This window comes from Canis lupus, chromosome 11 (assembly GCF_011100685.1).
Source record: "Canis lupus familiaris isolate Mischka breed German Shepherd chromosome 11, alternate assembly UU_Cfam_GSD_1.0, whole genome shotgun sequence".
NCBI lineage: Eukaryota > Metazoa > Chordata > Mammalia > Carnivora > Canidae > Canis > Canis lupus.
Window position 1 is genome coordinate 65,670,863 of NC_049232.1, and position 22,223 is coordinate 65,693,085.

Sequence of the window (22,223 nt, forward strand, 5' to 3'; positions counted from 1 at the left end):
TGAATTGTTTGTGCATATCTCGGCCCCAAACAAAATGTTTTCTAATGGTTATCTATTAAATCATAATATTTTAGAATATTGTTATTTTGTCATGTATGTTTTTGCTTGGTTTTAAAATTCAGTTAATGGTAATTTTTGACTTGTGAGAGAAGTTTTCACATTTTGTAGTCAAATTTATTTGTTTCTTTTGCAGATTGCTTAAAATTTTATTTTCAAATTATTTCTGAAGTGGACAAATCTGTGGTTTTTCATATATTCACAAAGTTGTGCAATGATCACCACTGTTTAATTGCAGAATAGTCCATAACCCTCCAAACAATTCTGTACCCATCAGCATTTACTCCTCATTCTCTCCTTGTTCATCTTCTGTCCCTGTAGATTTGCCTATGCTGGGCATTTCACAGAAATGGGATCAAACAATAAATGACCCTTTGCATCTGGCTTCTTTCACAGAGCATAATGGTTTCAGGGTCCACAAGGTTAATGTCAGTCTTTGTTTTTTGTCTCCTCCTGACCATGTTTGGTTTTGCTACATCCTTTGTCATTTTTGAGAAGCCACAGGAACTTAAGATTTATTTGGACACAGCATACCCTAACCCACTGACTTCAGTTAATTTGTAGTCAGCTTCTACTAAGCATCCTGGATATTAGTTTGAAAAGAAAAGCCTCTCATAGAGCAGTACCTTTCCAGTATGAGTTTTATAGATTTTATTGAAAATGGATATTAAAAAATAAATAAATAAAAAATTAAAAAATTAAAAAAAGAAAATGGATATTAAACTTTGCTGAAAGTTTTTTTTAAGCAAAAAAATTGAATTTATGCATACAGACTATCACACTGATGCCTTTGTGATTCTTGTTCCATCGTGCACTATTTAAATTAGTGCAGCTTTGAATTGTTTTGGTTTTTAGTAAAGTGGGCCTTTTCATTATTTTTCTTTGAAATATTTTAATTTTCTACTTTTCCTCCAATGAACATTAGAGTAAGTAATTTGGTCACGCTTCAAAAAAAATCAAATATGGCAAGTATGACTGGAATTAAATTATGCCTATAATTTTATTTGGGAAAAATCAACTTCTTTAAGACATGTTATTCTCTCATTGAGGAAATGGCAGGCTTCTTGTGGTTTGAGCATTTACAAATGTTTATACATATGATTTTATAATATTCTTCCTTAAGGTCACATGTATTTCTTATCTATATAATACATACATACATACACATACATACATACATATGTATGTATATATTGATATTGTGAATAGGATTTTTTTTTACTATATATCCTATTTATAAATGACATTTAGGAAAGCTCTTTTTGTATACTTATCTGTAACCACTCAGTTTATTTGACTCATTGTTTTTAAATGAATTTTCATGCCTTTGGGTTTTCATTTTATAAGGTATATCACCATACCTTTTGCCAGAATAAAAAACTGTGCCTCTTAATTTTCTCATTTGTATACCTTTTATTTATTTGATAAATTTATGTATTACTACTTTGGTTAAAACATCAGTGGAGATAGCTTTTTTGCTTCACTTCTGATGTGAATGGGAAACATTTAATACTTCACTCCAGGACTAGTTATAGTTGGTTTGAAACAGATATGCTTTAGTATGCTGGACGAACACCCTTACTTCCTTTTTAGAAATTTAAGAATTCACTAGGAATGTATGCAGTCCTGAAAATTTAAAAAGTAACATTCTTCAGTTAATTTTGGTATTGTTACACTGTGACTCGCATTTCCAGATATGAGATGTCATTTGCAAACCTCATTTGCATGATGCTTCACTGTACTGTCTGCATAACACTAATAATTTGACTTACTATGAAGTAAAGATCTTTTCATCTATTCAAAGCAACCCAATACAAATTCCACTTAGTAGGTACATTTTCAGAGCTGAGTTTTGTTTTCAGATGCAGTAGCTTTCGCCAGCTTAGATTTTCTGGTACCATCTTTCTTTTTATTACTTGGCTTTCATTTTGTGATTTTATGATGATAAATGACAAAGGTCAACATAGTTTGGAGGCTGATGGGACATCCATAAGCTAAATAAAAGGTATACTTATAAGCATCTAAAATTGGTCAAGAGAGTGAATGTCAGGAGACAGAAGGAGAAGTCAACGGCTGAGGTGAAGGGCAGTGAAGACAATCACTAGGACAATCAAGATCTTTTTCATTGTTCCTGCATTTCTTCATAGTGTTACAATGCACCCTATGTCCTATTTGGGAGCTTTTCTCCCAGGATCAAGGTGAGTTGATTGTGATTTTTCCTATTTTAAACACAATCTAGTGTTTGGCTTTATTTTCCAGAAGTCTGGGGAAAGTATCCTGGCAGAGGTACAGTGATGGAGTTAGTAGGGACTGAGGGGCAGCCTCAATTCTTTTCCACAAACACACAGTTTTGGGCAAATTCTCCCCTTTGCCTTTTTCCATCCCTTTCTCTGTCCTGCTATTCCTACCTTCCAAAGCAGTGAGGTGTGGGATTATGACACAGTAGTGGGCTCTGTATTAATCTTCCGGTTCTTGCATTTCTTATTCCACCCTTGAGAAGGAAGGGGAAGCACTTTGTTTTGTGAGCCATGATCATACTTTTTTCCTCCATCCACTAAGGTGTTTGCCCATAGCTTTCCAAACGCTGGGAAAGGAATTAGCCAGGATGCCCTCAGCACCAGGGCAGCATTCTGTGTGGAGGATAAGGTCCAATAGTTACCCACTGACTAAATAAAAGGAAACCTTTATTGTTTCCCATTATGTAGAGAAGATGGAATTGGAATGAGAGGGGTCTCCTTTATTGTGATTTGTGATTTCTTGGTACCCTGTATGCTGCATGTGATCCTGCATTGTGTCGGCAGCATGGATGAAAGATCTTTATCCTCTTCATTATTTCCTGGACATCTCACAAAATGGCACTATCCAGCCAAATATGATTTAATAGCAAAATATATTTTAATTGAAAAATCATTTTAAGTAACCGAATAAAAATGTGTAGCGGGAACTTCCCCAGTAGACAGCAGAGTATGTACATTTTGTGAGTGGAGCAGCATCGATTTAATATACTTTTATTTAGAAAATACAAGCATATTTAAAAATGGAAACATGTAAGAAAGTATGTCACAAGGAATAACAAAATAGAACACAAAATACAAAGGCAAACCCCAAATAACAAGTTTACCAAACAAAACAAGACCCAGCACCGTGTTGGAATTTCTTTGCATAAGTTCAAGGATGCCCAGGACTCCCAGGAAGAGATGATCCTGCCTTTAGGAGAGCGGGTTGGCTGTGCAGTTGTTAAAACCCAGTCCTCCTTTTCCTGGAACAAAAAACAAAGAGATTCAACAGAAGAACTGAACCGAAGAGGTAATAGTTTAGGGGCTGATTCAAACAGGATTGAAAGTCTCAGATGCCTGGGCATCATCCATGACATTGTTTTGTACGGATGCGGGTCAGAAGAACACGGAGAACACGTATCATCTTACGGAAAGACCCGAGAATCAGCAGAACCTGAGTTTTGATCCTGGCTCAGTTTCCTGTCTGATAATCCTCTTATATGTAAAACGATGAGTTTGGACTTCAAATCTGAAGGTCCCTTATGGCATTAACAGTTAATAATTTATGGCATTTATTTAGGATCAGTTTTCTGAAGATACACATGGAGATCAGAGGAAAGGCGCTTTTTTTCTGAAAGATGGAACTACCTGGGAACAATACTGGGTCGGTCTTACTCATCAGCAGAGCAGGTAATAGGTTGAGGGAGTTAATGGATGTCACAGGGCGTTTCACCACCAGCAGCTACTGCTGCCTGGAAACTGCCCCATCTGTGAACAAGCTTTATGGAGCATTGTTTTTTTGTGCCTGTACTCAGTAGGAAGGATGCAATCTTGTGGGAGAGAAGGAAATAAAAACATGCTTGGAAACATTTACTGTTTTGATTTCTCAGAAAAGCTTTCTCCTCTTCCCATTTCAGGGAATCACATTCCACCTTTCTTTGTTCATGGAATCTTCAGCCTCCTTTCCCCTTTCCCCAAAAAGTAAAGATTTTGACAAAATGACTCTTCACATTAGTACAGAGTAACTCAACCTAGGACCACAGTTCACTAATCCATGGTGGGCCCTTGAATAGATCTGGAGTAGTCAGTTCTTCTCCTGGAGTTTTAAACTGGGTCAGCACTCTATTTCTGTGGATGCTATGGTATGATCTGTAAAATGTGGAAGTTGTAAGCAGGTCGGTCCTTCCACTTGAACCGAGTAGCAGAGAAAACCACACTGCAGAGGATGGAGCAGGCACTGGAGAGAGGAGGGGAGATGGGCAGTGGAGGGTCTTGGGTGGCTTTCAAGTCTTCAGTCTGGTCCTACTAATGCTTAGGCATCTCACGTCTTTGGGTTCAATGCACGGTCCTTCTATTGGGACAACATATTCCTTTCTTTAATTGAGCAAGTTAAAGTTACGGTGAGAGAGTCCTAACTAAGATGTTTCTCCTAGGATAATCGCTCACAGTACAAGGAGGCAGGGGCTTACCCAGTCTTCTGGGTTGAAGATGACCTTTCCTTAAATGTGGGATACGCTCCCGGAGCTTATTTTGCTGAACATACACATATGGATTCCTTTATTGAACTTTTGCATAAGAAAATCTAGATTTTTCTTCTTTATTAGTAGACAATATTTTCACAAAAGTTAATAGTTATCCTTCCCCTAGTTGAGAAAGAGCTCTTATGGGGAGTATTTTGATGTTAGGGAACCACACAAACAAACTCTGGAGGTCCTTTTCTTAACTACAAGATGGAGTTGAGTAGAGAGTCTAAAATTATAAGAATGTTATAAATACTTCCTGTTCCTTTTTGAGTCACTGCCATTCTTATTCCTTCTATCTTTTCTTTTTCTCTCTCCTTTTTTCCCCAGAACTTCATTCCAGCTTGATTTTCATTTTCTTCAATTCTTTCAACTCTGCTCTCAGGTAAAACTATCATTTTTATCTTGGAAGCTTCTACATATATAATCCAAATTTGCTCTTTGGGTTTTTTTTTCTCTCTGCAAAGGTGGCATATACTTGAGATGATACGGAGAAATTCATTGGCATGTGACTGACTTTTTTAAAAATCAAGTTTGGACTTTAATAAATTTTTGTCTTTGCAAGTTGACTCTGATATTCTCATCACAATGAAATAAAAGGAAATGGAAAAATTAGAGTTGTTTTCAGTTAACTAAATTTCCCACTTTTTAAAGGGAATATGAAAATATCCATTTGTTTTTAATGACTATTATAAGATGAAAGTAAGCATACATAATACAAATCTAAGTGATGTAATACAATAATATATAATGAAAGTCTCAAAATAGAGCTGGTAATATTCTGACATTTCAACATTTCTGAGGACGATGTTATAATATTGAAAATATTTTATCCATTGTATGATGTAGTATGTCTGACATTTCCCAAAGTTTAAAAAAGCTTAAATGTTGAGAGAGAAGAACAAAGCTAGAAGCATAATGTTCTCTGATTTCAAAGTATATTACAAAGCTATGGTATTCCAAATAGCATAGTGTTGGCATAAAAAATAGACACATAGATTGATGAAACAGAATAGAGCCCAGAAATAAACCCATGCATATATGGTCAATTGATTTATGACAAAGGAGCCAGGAAGGTACAGTGAGGAAAGAATAATCTTTTCAACAGATGGTATTGGGGAAAAACTGGACAGCCACATGGAAAAGGATGAAACTGGACCCCTTACTTAAACCATACATAGAAATTAACCAAAAATGGGTTAAACACTTGAATATATGAGCTGAAACCATAAGACTCCTAGAAGAGAACATGGTTGGCAAGCTCCTGACATTGGTCTTGGTAATGAATTTTTTTTTTTTTGATTTGACAGCAAAAGCAAAGACAGCAAAAGCAAAAATCAACAAGTGGGTTTACATCAAACTAAAATCTTTTGTACAGCAAAGGAAATCATCAACAAAATGAAAAGGCAACCTACTGCATGGTATCATATATCTGATAAGAGATTACCATCCAAAATATAGAAAGAGCTTACATAACCCAATAGCAAAAAAAAAAAAAAAAAAAAAAAAAAAAAAAAACCACCCTTAAACCAAAATCAAAAAACAACCCAAACAATTTGATTCAAAATAGGCTGAGGATTTGAATAGACATTTTTCCAAAGAAGACATACAGAAGGCCAAAAGGTACATGAAAATATGCTCAAGGTTATGCTCAAGATTAAAAGGCAAGGTTTCCCTAGATGAAAAACTCAAATACGCTCAACATCATCAGTCGCCAGGGAAATACAAATCAAAACCACAACGAGGTATCACCTCACAACACTTAGAATGGTTATTATCAAGAAGACAAGACATAACAAGTTTTGGCAAGAATGTGGAGAAAAGAGAACACTTGTGTTCTGTTGGTGGGAATGTAAATCACCAACAGTGTACAACTATGCAGAACAGTATGGAGGTTCCTCAAAAAAAAAAAATTAAAAATAGAACTGCCATACAATCCAGCAATTCTACTTCTGGGTAATTTTCTGAAGAGAATGAAAATATTAGCTTGAAAAGATATATGTACCACTATGTTCATTGCAGCATTATTTATAACAGCCAAGATATGAAAACAACCTAAATGTCCACTGATGGATGAACAGATAAAGAAAATGTGATACACACACACACACACAAATACTATTCATTCATTAAAAAAATGTCATTTTGCCATTTACAGCAACATGGATGACCTCTGAGGGCATTATACCAAGTGAAGTAAGTTGGACAGAGAAAGACAAATACCATATCTCACTTATATGTGGAATCTAAAAAAAACCCCAAACAACCAAAAAAACCCTCTTACAGATAGAGAACAGATAGATGGCTGCTAGAGACAGGCAGGGGGTGGGGAGAGGGTGAGTGAAATGAGTGAAAGGAGTCAAAAGATACAAACTTTCAGTTATAAAATTAATAAGTCAAAAAAATAAATAAAATAAATAAGTCATGGGGATGTCATGTACAGCATGGCGACTATAGTTAATAACACTATATTGCATATTTGGAAGTTGCTAAGATAGTAAATCTTAAAAGTTCTTAACAGAAAATAATAACAGAAAACAATAACAGAAAAAAATGTTATTATGTGGGGTGATGGATGCTAACTAGATTTATTGTGGTAATCATTTTGCAATATATATATATATAAATATCAAATCATTATGTTGTATACCTAAAACTAATGTAGTGTATATCAATGATACTTCGTAAAAAAAAGTTTAAATTATTTTTAACTATTTTCCCTTAGACTTATTTTTGTGATAATCTTTTCTTAGCCATGATATTTATCTGGTTAGAAATGAGAAACCAATTGACAGACATATTTTTACATAAGTTTCTTTAGTCAATTAAATACTGCATATACATATACTAGAAATATGAAACAAGATTTTTGACTTGAAAAACAAACATTCATTGTCAATTTCAATACTATTTTTTTATTGTAATCAGGAATGCAAATGAACATCAATATGATGTATTGAGTTTATTATTTATTTTACATCCTTACATATGAATGATGTAATATTCTGTTCAAGAGGGCAGTTAATTTATTTGTTTAATTAACCCCTTTTTGTGGAAAATTATGAAATGTTTATGGAATGTTTCATGAATTTGCATGTTATCATTTTAAAGGGGCCATGTTAACCCCCTCTATATTGTTCCAATTGGAAGAGTTGGAACTGTTCCATCTGGAAACAGCTGTTCCATCTGGGCAGTTTACGTGCTGCCCAGATGAGTACAAGATTATTTATTTTCGAGATATCACTTTGTCAATTCTTAACGAATATTTCTTTGTGTTGGCTCTAGTTCAAATTTAGAGGATCTGAAAATGGACATTTTTGGATGCAAACAGCTTATACTTAAACTAGAGATACCTTCCAGCTTTTGGGACAAACTTAATTTGATTTTTAACTTCTTTACATTATAGATAAACATTCATTTTTAATTGCCTTACCTGGAGCAGTCATGTCCTGTCCAAGCTGAGACACAATGACATCGGTTTGGTCTTACACATTTTCCACCATTTAAGCAGGGAGACTGGCAAACAGCTGGGATGAAAAATCCATGCATTTACTTAATTAATACTTAGCAAGTTGGAAGATGTCCATGAAGGCACACAGAATAAGATATGACTCTGCTTTCTGTTCCAGCCACTGCTATTCCCCATTGACCATTTGTATTACACATTTCTACCACTTTTTTGACCTCACATCATTATGTGACACCATCTCCCTCTTTCCCTCCAAGCTAATCCATTCTCATATTTAAGTCCCAGGCTAAGTCCTACCTATGTATTGAAACCTTTGCTGATAACATTAAATCCATTGATTTTTTTTTTCATTTAATCTGTATGCAACCAATTTGACATATACAGTTTGAACTGCAAATTTTTCATATGTTCAATTAGATTATATAGCACTGGAGAGAGCTAGCAGTGAATTCTATGACTGAGTCATTACACCAGACATCAGATGCCCAGATTATCTAAAATAATGAAAAGCAAGAAAGAAAGAAAGAAAAATAGTAGATGATTCAAAGCCCCTTTGTATTTGCTAGAAAACATATTTCATGGCTTTTACCATCTTTAACTGGAATTATAGAACCTGGAATAGAGTTAAAAATCAGCCACAGATAAAACCCTGAGGGAACACCCAAAGATTTACAATCTGGACATCTTTCTCACAAATCCACTGTGTCATAACCACACTCTTCAACTGCATGAATTTACTTGTTAAAAAACTTGTAGATGCTAAAAACTGATGAGGACCTAACACCCATGAGTTTAACATCTCAAAGAGAAGAAGAACTTCCTCGTGGAAGAGAATAAAATTCCTGTTGAAAGAAGGCTGGAAACAGGAAATGTTTCAGCCTCATGATAGCTTGGAAAAGTAGGTTTCCCTAGATGAAAAACTCATCTTTGGTGAAATATAAATAAATATCATTTCCTTAATCACTCATCCATAAAGCATGGGGAAAATGTCAGCAAGTTCCAGAAACTTGATAAGCAAGCACTGGGTGGGAAGAGAGAAGACAAATGTAAAACCCATCTTCACTCTTGGAGTAACTTTCTTGGGGGTTCAAGAGTAGCAGTGGGTCAAAAGAATGTATGTATTTGCCACAAAATAAAGAGGAAACTATGAAACAAAGCAAGATTAAAAAGCAAAAATAAAACCCAATCATTGAAAACTCACTCTCCATAGATTCTGCTTTTTAAAGATTTATTTATTTTTGAGAAAGAGCACAGATGTGCGTGCCTGCATGAGTTGAGGGAGGGGCAAAAGGAAAGGGAGAGAGTCTCAAGCAGATTCCCCCCTGAGCATGGAGCTCAGTGTGAGGCTTGATCTCACAACCCTGAGATCATGACCTGAATTGAAATCAAAAGTCAGGTGCTCAAGTGACGGAGGCACCCAGATGCCCCACTCCTTTTTAATAGTGTGATGATTTAGTGGTTCCTGACTGTACTAACAAATTCATTTCACCTCTTTGCCTAATACCTTACTACCTTCCTCTTTCCCTATAACATTGATGCCCCCAATGTTCCTTTTGGGCTACGTGCCTTCTGCACCATCTTACACTTTTCTCCATGAATGTTTTCCAGGGATGACTTATGTATCGCTATCTTCAATCTAGATGTATCTTCTGGGAACCTAAACCCAAACTAAACTATCAGACCTCTACCTTATATGTTTCACAGGCTCCTCAAACTCAGCACGTAGCTACTTAACTCCTCATCTATACCTTCACATCTGCTCCTCATGAGTTCTCGGTTTCAGTAAAAGGCACCACTCCCTAAGGTGCCCAAAAGGTGTAATCAATCTTGATGCATCTCAGACTTTTATTCCCACGATAAATCTATAACCAAATAGTGAGTCACCTCCCTAACTTCTCTCAAATCCACTCTTCCTGGTTATCATTTTTTCAGACTTCATTACATCTTGCCAATGCTGCTTTATTAACTTCCTAAGTGGTCTCCCTATTGTATGTCTTGCTTTCTGCCATTTTCCATACTGCTGCCAAAATTACTTTTCTAAAAGAAAATCTCATCACGTGATTTTTTTGTTTAAAACCTTTCAGTGGTTTCTGTTACTCATAAGACATAATTCAGGATCTTGACCTTGGCACACAATGCATTTCCTTCTTTGGCTCTGCCCAACTTTATAGCTTCATTTCCAATCACACCCCTACATTTCCTCCATGGCTTCAGTTCTACTATGTTGAACACACCTGTGTTATGCTTCCATGCCTTTGACTAGAATGATCGTCTCCTGGTGACTACTCTTGTTCTTCTTCTGATTCTATGCTTATGAAGACTTCTGAATGTCTGTGCTGGGTTAGTATGCCCATATTCACTGTTGCCATAACCCTTTTTAGAGAATTTAATTAACCTCTAGTTATCTCTTTATAGGCCATTCCACATCCTTTCTGCTTCTCTAGATTAAATTCCAGAGGGCAGGAACTCCTGTTTCATATGCTGTTTTATGCTTAGTGTGTAGGGTGTGTGAGTAGGATACGTGCTTAGGTAGCTGCTATAAGAAAGGAACATTATGTGGCTCAGTGTCATTAGGGAGCTTATGCTAATTAGGGAGTCAAGGAGCTAAAAGAAATACAAATAAATGAGATCAATGGGGCTTTAGACTGCGTGGTTGTACCTAATTGTGTCATATCTATAGAAATGGAATGCTAGAAAATAGATTATTGTGGTATAAAGCAGGTTTGGAAACCAGAAGAAACTTAGGCAGGGCACCCAAGTTTGGAGAGGGAGGGGAAAGAGGGAGACCTCAAACTTGCGCTGAGAGATGGGGATAAACAGGGAAGCCCTCACTGCAGGGGACAGCGTGTGATTGGCTGGACAAGAACTGAGTTTTATCAGTTTATCAGAGGTGTGTCAGCCTCTGCAGAGCCTTGGAAGTCAGAAGAATTTGTGCTGAAAACTTTGGGCTGGATGTGGAGACCACAGGGAACCATTTTAGGTTCTGAAATAGGGCAAAGAGGTACACCAAAAGGAGTACATAATGATGTTTAGCTTGGAAATAATAGATACAGGAAGATTAACCGGTAGACTCTGATGGTGATCCCAAGAAGAGATCTTCTACTAGCTGGTGATAGCGGGGACACAGCAGGATGGAGGAGGTACTGTGTAGAGAGAAACAGAAAGGTGCTGACGCTGGTAATCTCAGCAGAAGGAGTGGGAGAATCAAGGATGCCTCCACCTGGAAGAGCAGGGCCACCACCTATAGTGTCAGATGACTGGGAAAGGGCCAGACTCCTTTGCATGTGACTTCAATTAGGGGAATGCAGATAAAACAGCAAAGCTGATTTGTTACAAACACTAGATAGAGTACTTTTAGGTTTCAAGTAAAAGCTTCTCATTTAGCCTCCAGTAGATCTTTACTTTTCTACATTCATGGATGGCTGTTTCAGCTTTAGGTAGGGGGACTACACAACTGGTTTTGCCTGTGACAGTACATTTTACTCCCATTTCCTTAGTTCACCCCTTTTGCTTGCAAAAATATCCTAGTTTGAAGGCTAAATTATATCGTCACCCAGCCTTAGAGCTCATGACAAGCTCTGGGACCAACATGCCTGTTCTACTTGGTTTCACCCCACCAGAGAGGTGGTATAAATATTGTTTACAGGAGGGGTGGTGGTATGTTGGAATTAATCTCAAATAAATACAGCAAGTTCTATTCTTTTAACAGTTGTCTTAAAATTTCAGACTTTAAAAAAGGTTGAAACCTATCATTTTAAACTGAATCATTTCTTTAACATGAGAAACTTATCATACACAGGCACTATGCTAGGTACTGGGTATCTAACGATCACAAAGAGGTATCCCTGCTCTCAAGTGGCATATAATCTAATGGGAATAAGGACAGATGGATAATCAATTATTAAACTGTAGAAGAGCAGATGTCTTATTTGAGATAGGTAAGGGTGTTTAGGGGGACGTGTTTATCTCCCATCAATCAACAGTAGTTTGTTACTGTTGTCCGTGAAGGAATTATCTCTTTGATGAGATTTTCACTTTAACTTAGATGGTATTTATGCAGAGCCTTGTTCTTTCTAAATAGTTATGACAAGTTAGTAATTCGATTTCATAGAGATTAAAATAAATATTCTTCTGAACCTCTGTATGTTTTCTCAATGTTCTGCAAAGAGCAGATGATACGAAGAAGGCTGACAACTGAGTTGACTTAGATGCGTATCTTTGGTTCATGGCCCAGACAGGTGTCTCTGGAAGCAGCTATAGAGTCCAGCATTGAGACTCTCATTCAAGAGACCATCTTGAGGAATTCTTGGGAGGTTTTGGCATCTTTTTGTTTCACTGCTACCTGTGAATCTGAGTCACACTCACCAGTGTCCTCTAGGGCCTCTTGGAGCCAAAGCAACAAGAAAACAAGCCCGGAGAGAAGGCCTACCTGTATGACAGCGGGACCCCGTCCAGCCAGGTGGACAGTCACACTGGTAAGGGGCTACACAGCGACCACCATTCAAACAGGGGAGAATGCATATTGCTAGAAAAGATATATATTGAAAAGGATTTAATCAAAATACACTCAGATATGTTCAAGTGTTCAAAAAACATTTTCCAGGAAGATAAAACCCTCAATGACCCACTAGAGAGTCTCCCTGGCTATGTTCTGTTTATTCATCAGTATCATTGGAAAAACACCAGCAGGAAAGTAAGGATGGACCTTTAGCCTAACAGAATGACTCTAGTGCCAAATGCACTCTTTTAGAGAGGATATACCATAATCGACGTCTGCTAAGTGCTTTGCTCTCTCTTCACAGAATAATCTTCTCCATTTATTATCATTTCAAATTTCCTTTTCAAATTACATGAAATGCTCAAGAGGGTTGGCTGTCTCAAGGCTTCTTATTGTCTTGAATTAAATGTAAGAATAGGGTCAGATGGGTATCCTGGAGGCTGGTTTTGGCAATACATTAGTATCTCCATTAGTAGTGATGGGACACCTCACCCTTCATTTCCTTGGAGCAGTGGCACTTACAGCCTCCAAGGCAATCACTCTTCCTAGAAATCATTGAGCTCTTTAAAGAGGAATAGTCCGTTTAAAAGGAGTGAGATTGTCTATTGACTTGCCACACAATGTACGGTTCTCAAGCCAATAGCATTGGCATTACCTAGGTGTAGGCTAGAAATGCCAACATCTCAGGTCCTAACTCAGAACTTCTGAATCAGCATCTGCATTTAAAATCTCCCAGATGGGTTGTATGGACATTAAAGTTTGGGAAGCCTTGGTCTAATGCAGGAGGGTGGGCACATGCTCAGTGAGCTAAGCTAGGCCTGCTATCAGGGTCCTCCAGGGTAAATGTTTCCCTGGTCTTTGGACTCTTAGCATGACAGCAAGTCAAGTTTGGGAGTCCTAAATGGGAAGGAATGATTAGAGAGAAGAGGAAGGAAAAACATAATTTCTCTTCTTTCTTAATCCCTGTGAAACTACTTGTTTTCATGAGTTGTTAGCAGCCTCAATTTATTTCCATTGCATATTTTCCTTTCCAGATTAGTTGCAAAAGCTACACTCAAAACAGTTTTAGAATGTCTTGTAATGTGTCTGGCCTTCAAAAAAACTGATACAGACCAATGGGCATCACACAAATGACTCTTAATGTGATTTACACACACCACTCCCAAAGAAACATGAAATCATTTTATCCCCATATATATTTTTAAAGATACTGAAACAAAGTATAGTTTAGACATTAAAAACACCCTTTTAAAATCACTTATTTTCATTCTCCTGAAAGTTCAAATTCAAATGTATTTTTATAAGGATCAAAATTCCATAATAATTTACTAAGCATTGTGTAGATACCAGAGTGCCAACTTTCCCTGTTTTCTTAGTTGAGAAGAACTACCCCTAATGAAAAAGAGTCAACAGTGGGCTGTAAATACTAGAGTGTGACCCAATGCCGTGAATTTCTCCCAACCGCAGCAATGAGCAGCGTGGTACATAAGTGGGTCTGAGATAGGGAAGATATTGGCTGGGAAATCCTCTATTATAAGTTCCTTCTCAAGAGGATTCTTGGAAATTTGTGACAAAAGGCATTTGGCAATGGCTCTGGATGGATCTTTATAACTGTATTTGAAAGGTCATTTATATTCTAGATCTTTTGCAACTAATTGACATACTCAGATCAACTTTAGGCGCTCTTGTCGGGTCTGCTACAGGATTTAAGCAAATCAATTCCTTCTAATAGTAAAGCCAGTTCCTAGTAACTTCCTCGAGTTGGCAGCTTCCAGGCAAATTATCAGGATTCAAAGTAAAATTTAAGGATATAACATGTAAGGTTTGAGGATAGACTCACGCTCTTCACAGAGGCGCCCCATCCAGCCATCTGGACAGGAACAAGCATTGGGGCGTTGGCAGATACCTCCATTCTGACATGGGAATCGACAGACAGCTGGAAAAGAAGGAGGATGGATCATAAATCCAGGGAATTATGGAAGAGTATTTGTCAGAAAATAAGATTTCTTATTCACATTTCATAATATTTCCTTGAGTCAAGCAAAGAAACAAAAGCAAATCTCAAGATTCAGAAAGGGATAAACATGAGAGCTCTCAGAAAGGGGCATAAACAAGCTTGGGTAGTTCTGAGAATATGGTTTTCCAAATTTTAGTAATTTGGGGATTCAGGGCAGAAGGGAACAACGTGGTTTAGACAAAATGTAAGCTCTTTTGGTCTGGACCAGGGGAAGTGTCTCTTTCAGCAGAGCTGAGAATGCCCTTCCAAAGATGGCCTTTGATGGTCAATAGCTCTTGGGAGCTGCCACCGTCATTCATTGTCTTAAAATAAGCAAGTGAAGAAACAAACAAGTGAGCAAGCAAACACTGAAGTCTCATTTGGCTTCTGTTTTTAAGTGAAGCTTGGGCTAGTCTATGAGGCTGTTACGTCCTCCCTTGCCCTCTCATGAGGAGGTTGTTCTCTTATATCCCATGTGTTAGTGATTTCATTTCTCATTGTTGCTTTCAGACAATTAATCTCCCTTCTCCTGCAAACTCTCTTGCCTCTTTGAGGCCCATGCCATTTGTTCATTGGTTTTTCTCAATTGTCCCATCCCCCAAGGGTCATTAAAGGCTCTGGCCTTTTTACCCCAAATCCAAATCTGACCATTGTTCATGTGGACAACCCACTCAACAATCTGAGTTTTCTTTTAGTTCCTTGTTATATTTGTCTTGTTCACTAGCATAGCTCTTGACTTTCAGTAAATATTTGTAGAATGGAACAATCATGATTTGTAAGAAAGAATTCTATTTTATTAGAACAATGTAAGTTTTAGGACATACTAGAATGGTTCATTATCTATCTCTTTCAATTTTGCAGAATTTGAAGCACAGATCCTTCTTCCCCCAAGAAGATTTTATTGAATGCACACACAAAATTCATTCTTGGGTTTGCAAATTCAATACACCAAGTGAAGGGACAGTAGTGCTTATATAAACATGGAGTGCTTTTCACCAACCCCCAGCATGGCCAGGGAGACCAAGAGGTAGGCTTCATTTCCCTGGGACTGGACAGTACCTCTTGTCTCTTACATTGCCCATGGGATGGACTACCCCATCTCCAGTGGGGTTAAAGGTCTGTTCAGAATGAGGATGGAACTGGAATCTGCTGAGACACCTGAGTATCCCAGAGGTACCCTCAAGGCTCAGACATGCTGCAGCTCCCCCTAGCAGTTGGAGAGTAGAACACTATGAAGAGCCATGATTGACTCAGGAAGGAGCCATATGCCAGGTCAGAGTTCCCTATGAAAGCTTTCAAAACTCAAACCCATAATAAAGTTAAGGAAAATGACATAAATGTCAAAAGAAAATTTAAAGCCACGGAAAAATAAAAGAGCATGCATACAGTTATTGGCTTTGTCAGACTTTCATATGAATTTCACTACAGCTTCACTGAGACATAACCATGCAAATATTTCCTTACCTCTGCAAATAGGAGGTGATGTCCAGGTTCCATTCTCTAGGCAAATACTCCTTAGGGAGCCCTCCAACATGTATCCACTGTAACATGAGTAGGTGATCATGTCCCCATACTGATAATGTATGCCTCGAGCAATCGCATTTCCTACATGAGTTGGTGGACCACAGGATATTTCTACAGGAAAACAAAACCACAATGAAGTCTGTGCTACTAACTCAGCCAGTGGATAGAAGAGAACACAATCTCAAGCCAAAGACTGAATTTATTTTAAGAGCAAGGATAAAACACATAAAGGTACCTTTTTATAATAACTAAAAGATACTAGGGATTAAAAGCATAATCTGCTCCTGTTTAGAAAAATGAGATGTGCACGATCAAAGGTTTGTCTTCTAATTCAAACACTGAAGCTGCGCTGCCATTTTTTACTCAGCCAAGAAGTCTCTAGGAGCCCAATGAGCTCTTGTGGATTGCCAAAGAGATGGCTTCCGAGAGAATGTCAATGCAGGAAGCTTATCAAATTAGAAGGGGAGAAGCCTGGGGATTATTTGTAGTCTATTGTTTTAGAGTGAAGATCATGAATTACAGTACTGCATATTCCATCAAGGCTGTTTTATTAGTGCCTAGGACAGCACCTGGCATGTAGTGGGCTCTTGATACATGTTTGAAAAATGAGTAAATGAATGAATATTGTCTCTAGCCTGTCCATACGCAGTTTACACACCTTGGTGAGACTTATGACATTCAAGGTTTCACATCAGTCTCCTTCTTTTCAAGACCGTGAGGCAGTGACTCTTCGCTTTTGCAATGTGTGAGATTGAATGATAATCCTCTTTTAAAAGCTACATGTATTGTATATTTAAATAAAAAATCTTATAACTAATTTTGCCTTGAGAAGCCCTGAAATAACTAGAGTTATTCTGGGGTGGCTCACAAGACAAGGACTGGATTGGAGCTGGGACTCCAATCAATATCCAATTTGTATAAATGTATGATGATGACTCTCCATGAATTGGCTTATAAAAGGTCACTTTGTGGTCATAATAATATTTTAAAAAAAGATTTAATTTATTTATGAGAGACACAAAGAGAGGCAGAGACATAGGGAGAAGCAGGGTGCCTATGGGAGCCTGATGCGGAACTTGATCCCAGGATCCAGGGATCACAACCTGAGCCAAAGGCATATGCTCAACCACTAAGCCACCCAGGTGCCCTTGTGGTCATAATACTACTAAGAACTTATTTAAAGCGATGACTGATGTGTATGATTTTTCTAAATTTTCTTTTCCTTCTAAGGTGATTATAAACACCAATTCAGTGAGTCAGATGTCAAATATGTATTACTGCCTACTGTCCATCAGAAACTGGAAAGAAACCAATGAAGATAATGCTGTCCCTTTGCTCAGACAAGTGGAAGAATGATGAACAACTTCAAAAGAGCTGTCATATAGGCCTGGATACTACACTATAGGAAAATCAAGGTGAATGCAACTAATTATGCTTAAGATTATCAAGGTACAAATCACAGTGAAAGTGACATTTGAATTGGGCTATAGAGCTTGAGTGGATCAGAAGGAAAGAGCTTCCAGCTTGGGGGAGCAGCATGTAGAAAGACTGTGATAAGAGGATGCCTGGTTTCCTGAAGTGATCAAAACACAGATTTCAGATCACCTATATGGGAATCACCTTGGGTTCTCGCTAAAAAGTGCGAGAAAATTTTGGGAGTTTCTAGTTTATGAGTCTGCATCTTATCTACCTTCCCTAGGTGATTCCCATATGTGCTAAATTTTAATCACTGATTTGTAAGGATAAATATCAGGATGAGGTGAAAAGAATGAGGTAATTTGTTGCTCTTGTCCCTCAGGGAAGAGATTTTCTTCTAAACCGGAAGCTTTGTGTTTAATAAAAAATGCAAAAGAGGGACTGAGGAAAGCAAACAATGGTAGAAATTGTCTCCTTCTCTCCAAGGCAACCCCTGAACCTCTCAAGAATATTGAGGAATGGGGCACTTGGGTGGCTTGGTTGGTTAAGCCTTCCACTCAGGTCATGATCTCAGGCTCCCTGCTCAGTGAGGAGTCCACTTCTCTCTCTCTCTCTCTCTCTCTCTCTCTCTCTCTCTCTCCTTCTGCTCCTTTCCCCCACTCGTCTTCTCTCTCTCTCTCTCTCAAATAAATAAATAAATAAATAAATAAATACATACATACATACATACATACATACATACATACAATCTTTAAAAAAAGAAAAAAGGAAAAAAGAATATTGAGGAATAATCAAACATGTACTCGAGTGCATGTCTCTTCTTGCTCTCCCTTCCAGTGCTCTGAGTGGTACGTCTTAGGGAGCCGAGACCAATGTGGGGATATGTGTGCAGAATCAGGCCACTTGGCCTGCGTTAGTTAGGGCTGCTGGTCAAAGCTTACACATACATAGTTCGTTCCACTTCACTTGGAGTAGATTTTATAAGGCTAAAAGTATAGTATACATTTCCTGGAGTAAGATCTAAATTCTAAACTGTAGTAGGCTGCTAGTTGAAAATTCAGGCACGTGGGCTATTGATGTATGTCTTCCTATCAAAAGACATTGCTAAGATAAATACACTGATTCATTTATTCTTCAAAACAAACCTATAACATAGGTATTGGTGCTATTAATACATGAGAGCCCTGAGGTTCAGAGAAGTTAGGGCATGTCCATAAGTTTACTTAAAAAGTTTTGAGGATAGGATTCAAACCCAGGTCCTCTCTGACTCCACAATCCCTATGCCCTTCACATGCACATTTCTTTACTAATTGGAGCGCAAATGTTCTGAAGATGAAGGCCATCGCAGGCATGGTATAGGCTATATAGCCCAGTGCCCTGCAGCTGGTTAGACTCAATGAATATTTGTTAATTTTTTCCTACAGAGGGAGTTGTTTGGACTACAAAGGAGCCAGAGGGTAGGATGTTGGGCAGAGCAGATGTTTTAAGTGATGGAAGTGTGTGTCAAGAGACGTCAAGAGTAATCACAAGGCAGCAAGAGATGCTGCCATATTGTGTATTATGTACCAACATGGTTCTAGCCCAGACTGGAACCCAAATTGTGGTTCCAGGACCTATATCACCAGCAGCAACACTTGGGAACTTGTTTGAAATGCAAATTCTTAGGCCTCACCCCAGACTACTGAATTAGACTTTCTGGTGGTGGTTGGGGGGGGGGGTGCAGAAATCTGTTTTAAACAAGCCCTCCAGGTAGTTCAAGTTTGAGAACCACTGTGGAATAATTTTTGTATTGCAAAGCATCCACAGCCTATTAAAGGATAGTTTGGGATTCTCAGAAAATGAGAAAAACATGTACTTTATTTTATTTAAAAAATTTTACAATAATCTCCACGCTCAACGTGGGGCTCAAAATCATGACCTCAAGTTCAAGAGCTGCGTGTTCTACTGACTTAGCCAGCCCGGCACCCTGGAAAAAATATATTTTAGATTTAATATTTTGCTCATTCTTAGAAGAACATATTTTGAAAATCTGTTCAGTGAATTCTGGCCAGATAGGTTTTAGCCAACTTCTGGAAAGTTTTTTCTTTTTATATTTGGAATTCAAAGATCTTTTAAAAAAATTATCAACATAGAAGCTGATAACCATGACAGAGATCTAAATATCTACATTTAAATTACTTGACTGAAAATATCTCACAAGGAAGAATAAATATTCTGCACTAATGAAATGAACTGGATTCCATCATTTACTTACTTTCACATTTGGCATTTGTCACCGTCCATGTCTCATCGGGGTTACAGGTAATGATGCCCCAACCCTGGAGCAGGAAGCCTTCTCTACACTTGATGGACACGTTCTGATCAACATAAAACTCCTTTTCAGAAAGGACAGCATTCTCAGGAATCACAAAAGGAACAGGGCATGGATTTGCTGTTAAACAGGAAAAAAAAATGCTTACTGATATTCTTCTTCTCTTCTTCATTTATTTCTCTAAAGATAGAGAACGATGAGCCCTGTAGGAACTGGGTTCTCAGTGATGATAATATGAGGCTTAAAAATACAGAACTTCAAACATTAAAAAAAGTAAATGTGTTTTATAGCCACATGAAATTATCTTTAAGGATAAGATCGGATAAGATCTGAAAACCCCAAGTTATTCAACCACTAACACATTGTCCTAAAATTCTAAGATGGTAAATTAAATAGTTGTTTGAAATATGGCCCAACACTGGGAAAAGAAAAGGTGTGCCAGGAATCAGGGAGTGCATCAAACATCCCCTTAGTTTTTGAAGAATATTAAGAAAGCATAGTAAGTGCTTCTCATTGTCACTTTACTTTCTTTTACTGAACATCCTTCAGAAGGATGCCCCAGAACATCCTCAGACTTTTCTATGTGACTGAATAAAACTTCAGACTCACACTGCTTAAAAAAGGGTATTATAACTTAAATTGTGGAGTTTGTGAGGCTTGTTCATAAAAATGGATTCATTTTATACATCTGAAGCAAAAACAAAATTGATTATAGTGCAAGGATTTCTTAGTGCAAGTGTGTGACACACATATCAACATATTTCAGAAGTTTTGGTTTTTCTGATTTCCAAAGAAGTATTTATGAGTGAAGCAGATGTCAGCTGAATCCTAAAGACACAGTTACTACATTATAATACTTTAAATAACACCAGGGCACTCTCAATTTAGATCTTGCATGTGAATATTGTTTTCATTCTAGTGCTTACAACTAATTATCTTCATTCACTATATTTATATATACTTTATTATATTAAAATTCCATGTAAATATATTCTCTCTTTACCCTTTTACATCTTCAATCAAATTCATTATACATTTGCGTCTAATTTTTTTCATTAAGTTGCATTTTTTTTTTTATTAGTGCCTTGGACTATCTGTAATCATCCAAGGAATCTGGTGAAAGCTAATTTGCAGACTGGATATTCCAGATAACGTGAACAGATTTTAAAAACACCCCATAGTATTTGGTTTGAATATGCACAGATAGCTTTCTTGGGGCTAATTTCACTCAGAGGAGTTTCCTCTAGGTTTTAGACATCTGGGAAACGAGTCAGGAAACTGAATCTGATTAAAACCTCTCTTAGAGTCAACACACACGTTTGCAGAGAGGATGTGGGTGGCTCCAAACTCCGTGTCCGGTGCAATGTATCTCAGGTGCTCCTTCAAGGCTGTACCCTCTGTTGCAGGAATACACTACCCTGAGTCCAGCAGTCGTGTTTTCAACTTCGGCTTTCCCATTCAGAAACCCAAGCGGAGCTTCACACCTGGTCTCTAGAAAGAAAAATGAAAGCCTTGTATGAAATGCTTCTTCCAATCCTCTTTCCTCCTTCTGCTACAATTGCTGGAGGTACTTAATGCATCATATCAAATATTAAAGCCTACTCATTTGTGAGACACAGGGATATGCTTTGAATCAAAGGAGGAAAAAATCCCCAGCATGGGGACACCTGGGTGGCTCAGTGGTTGAGCGTTTGCCTTTGGCTCAGGGCTTGATCCCGAGGTCCCAGGATCAAGTCCCACATCGGACTCCCTGCAGCATATGTTGCTGCCTCTCTCTGTGTTTCTTATGAATAAATAAATAAAATATTTTTAAAAAAGAATTTAAGATTTCTGTATATGTAAAATCAAATCATTAATCTACCCCAGAAGATATGGTAAAAACAACAATGAACAAAGATTTGCAGACCTCAAGTCTTACTGCCAGCCTTGCCACTAACTTAATTTATGATATTGGACAGGTCACTGTACTTCTCCTCGTCCCTCTATTTACTTACTTAGCAAGAGAGATAAATCTAGCTGATCTTGACTTAGTCCAATCTAGACTGGCTGACTCATCTAAGAGGCTGCTTAACTAGATAATTTAAGAGGCCAATTCTAGTTTGAAACTTTGATAACTCTCCCAGGATTATTAAGAGAAAAAGGTTTAAAGCCCGACATTTTAATAGGCTTGTACACTTCAACTAAATATAGCTGATCCTTGAACAACATGGGGGCTAAGGGTGCCAACACCCCATGCTGACAAAAATCCACAAATAACTTAACTTTCCCAAAACTTAACCAAAGCTTACTGTTGACTGGAAGCCTTCCTGATAACATAAACAGTTGATTAACAAATCTTTTGGATGTTACATGTATTATATACTGTAGTCTCACAATAAAGTAAGCTTTAGAAAAGAAAGTGTTATTAAGAAAATCACAGGGAAGAGAAAATAAGTT

General features: G+C 37.6%; 1 protein-coding gene and 1 pseudogene across 2 annotated transcripts in view; both read right to left on the reverse strand.

Moving 5' to 3' along the window:
• Positions 1-2,930: 2,930 nt before the first annotated feature.
• SVEP1 (sushi, von Willebrand factor type A, EGF and pentraxin domain containing 1) overlaps positions 2,931-22,223 on the reverse strand; it is a 181,682-nt gene continuing 162,389 nt past the window's right edge. For both annotated transcript variants that reach the window (XM_038553086.1, XM_038553085.1), the window contains 7 exons: positions 21,105-21,278; positions 19,731-19,907; positions 16,001-16,171; positions 14,381-14,476; positions 12,472-12,567; positions 8,007-8,100; positions 2,931-3,316 (listed from right to left, as the gene is read on the reverse strand). In XM_038553086.1, the coding sequence (XP_038409014.1) occupies positions 3,295-3,316; positions 8,007-8,100; positions 12,472-12,567; positions 14,381-14,476; positions 16,001-16,171; positions 19,731-19,907; positions 21,105-21,278 (830 nt within the window). In that variant the 3' untranslated portion in view covers positions 2,931-3,294. The remainder of the gene's footprint in view (positions 3,317-8,006; positions 8,101-12,471; positions 12,568-14,380; positions 14,477-16,000; positions 16,172-19,730; positions 19,908-21,104; positions 21,279-22,223) is intronic.
• LOC119874075 lies at positions 7,640-7,738 on the reverse strand (annotated as a pseudogene).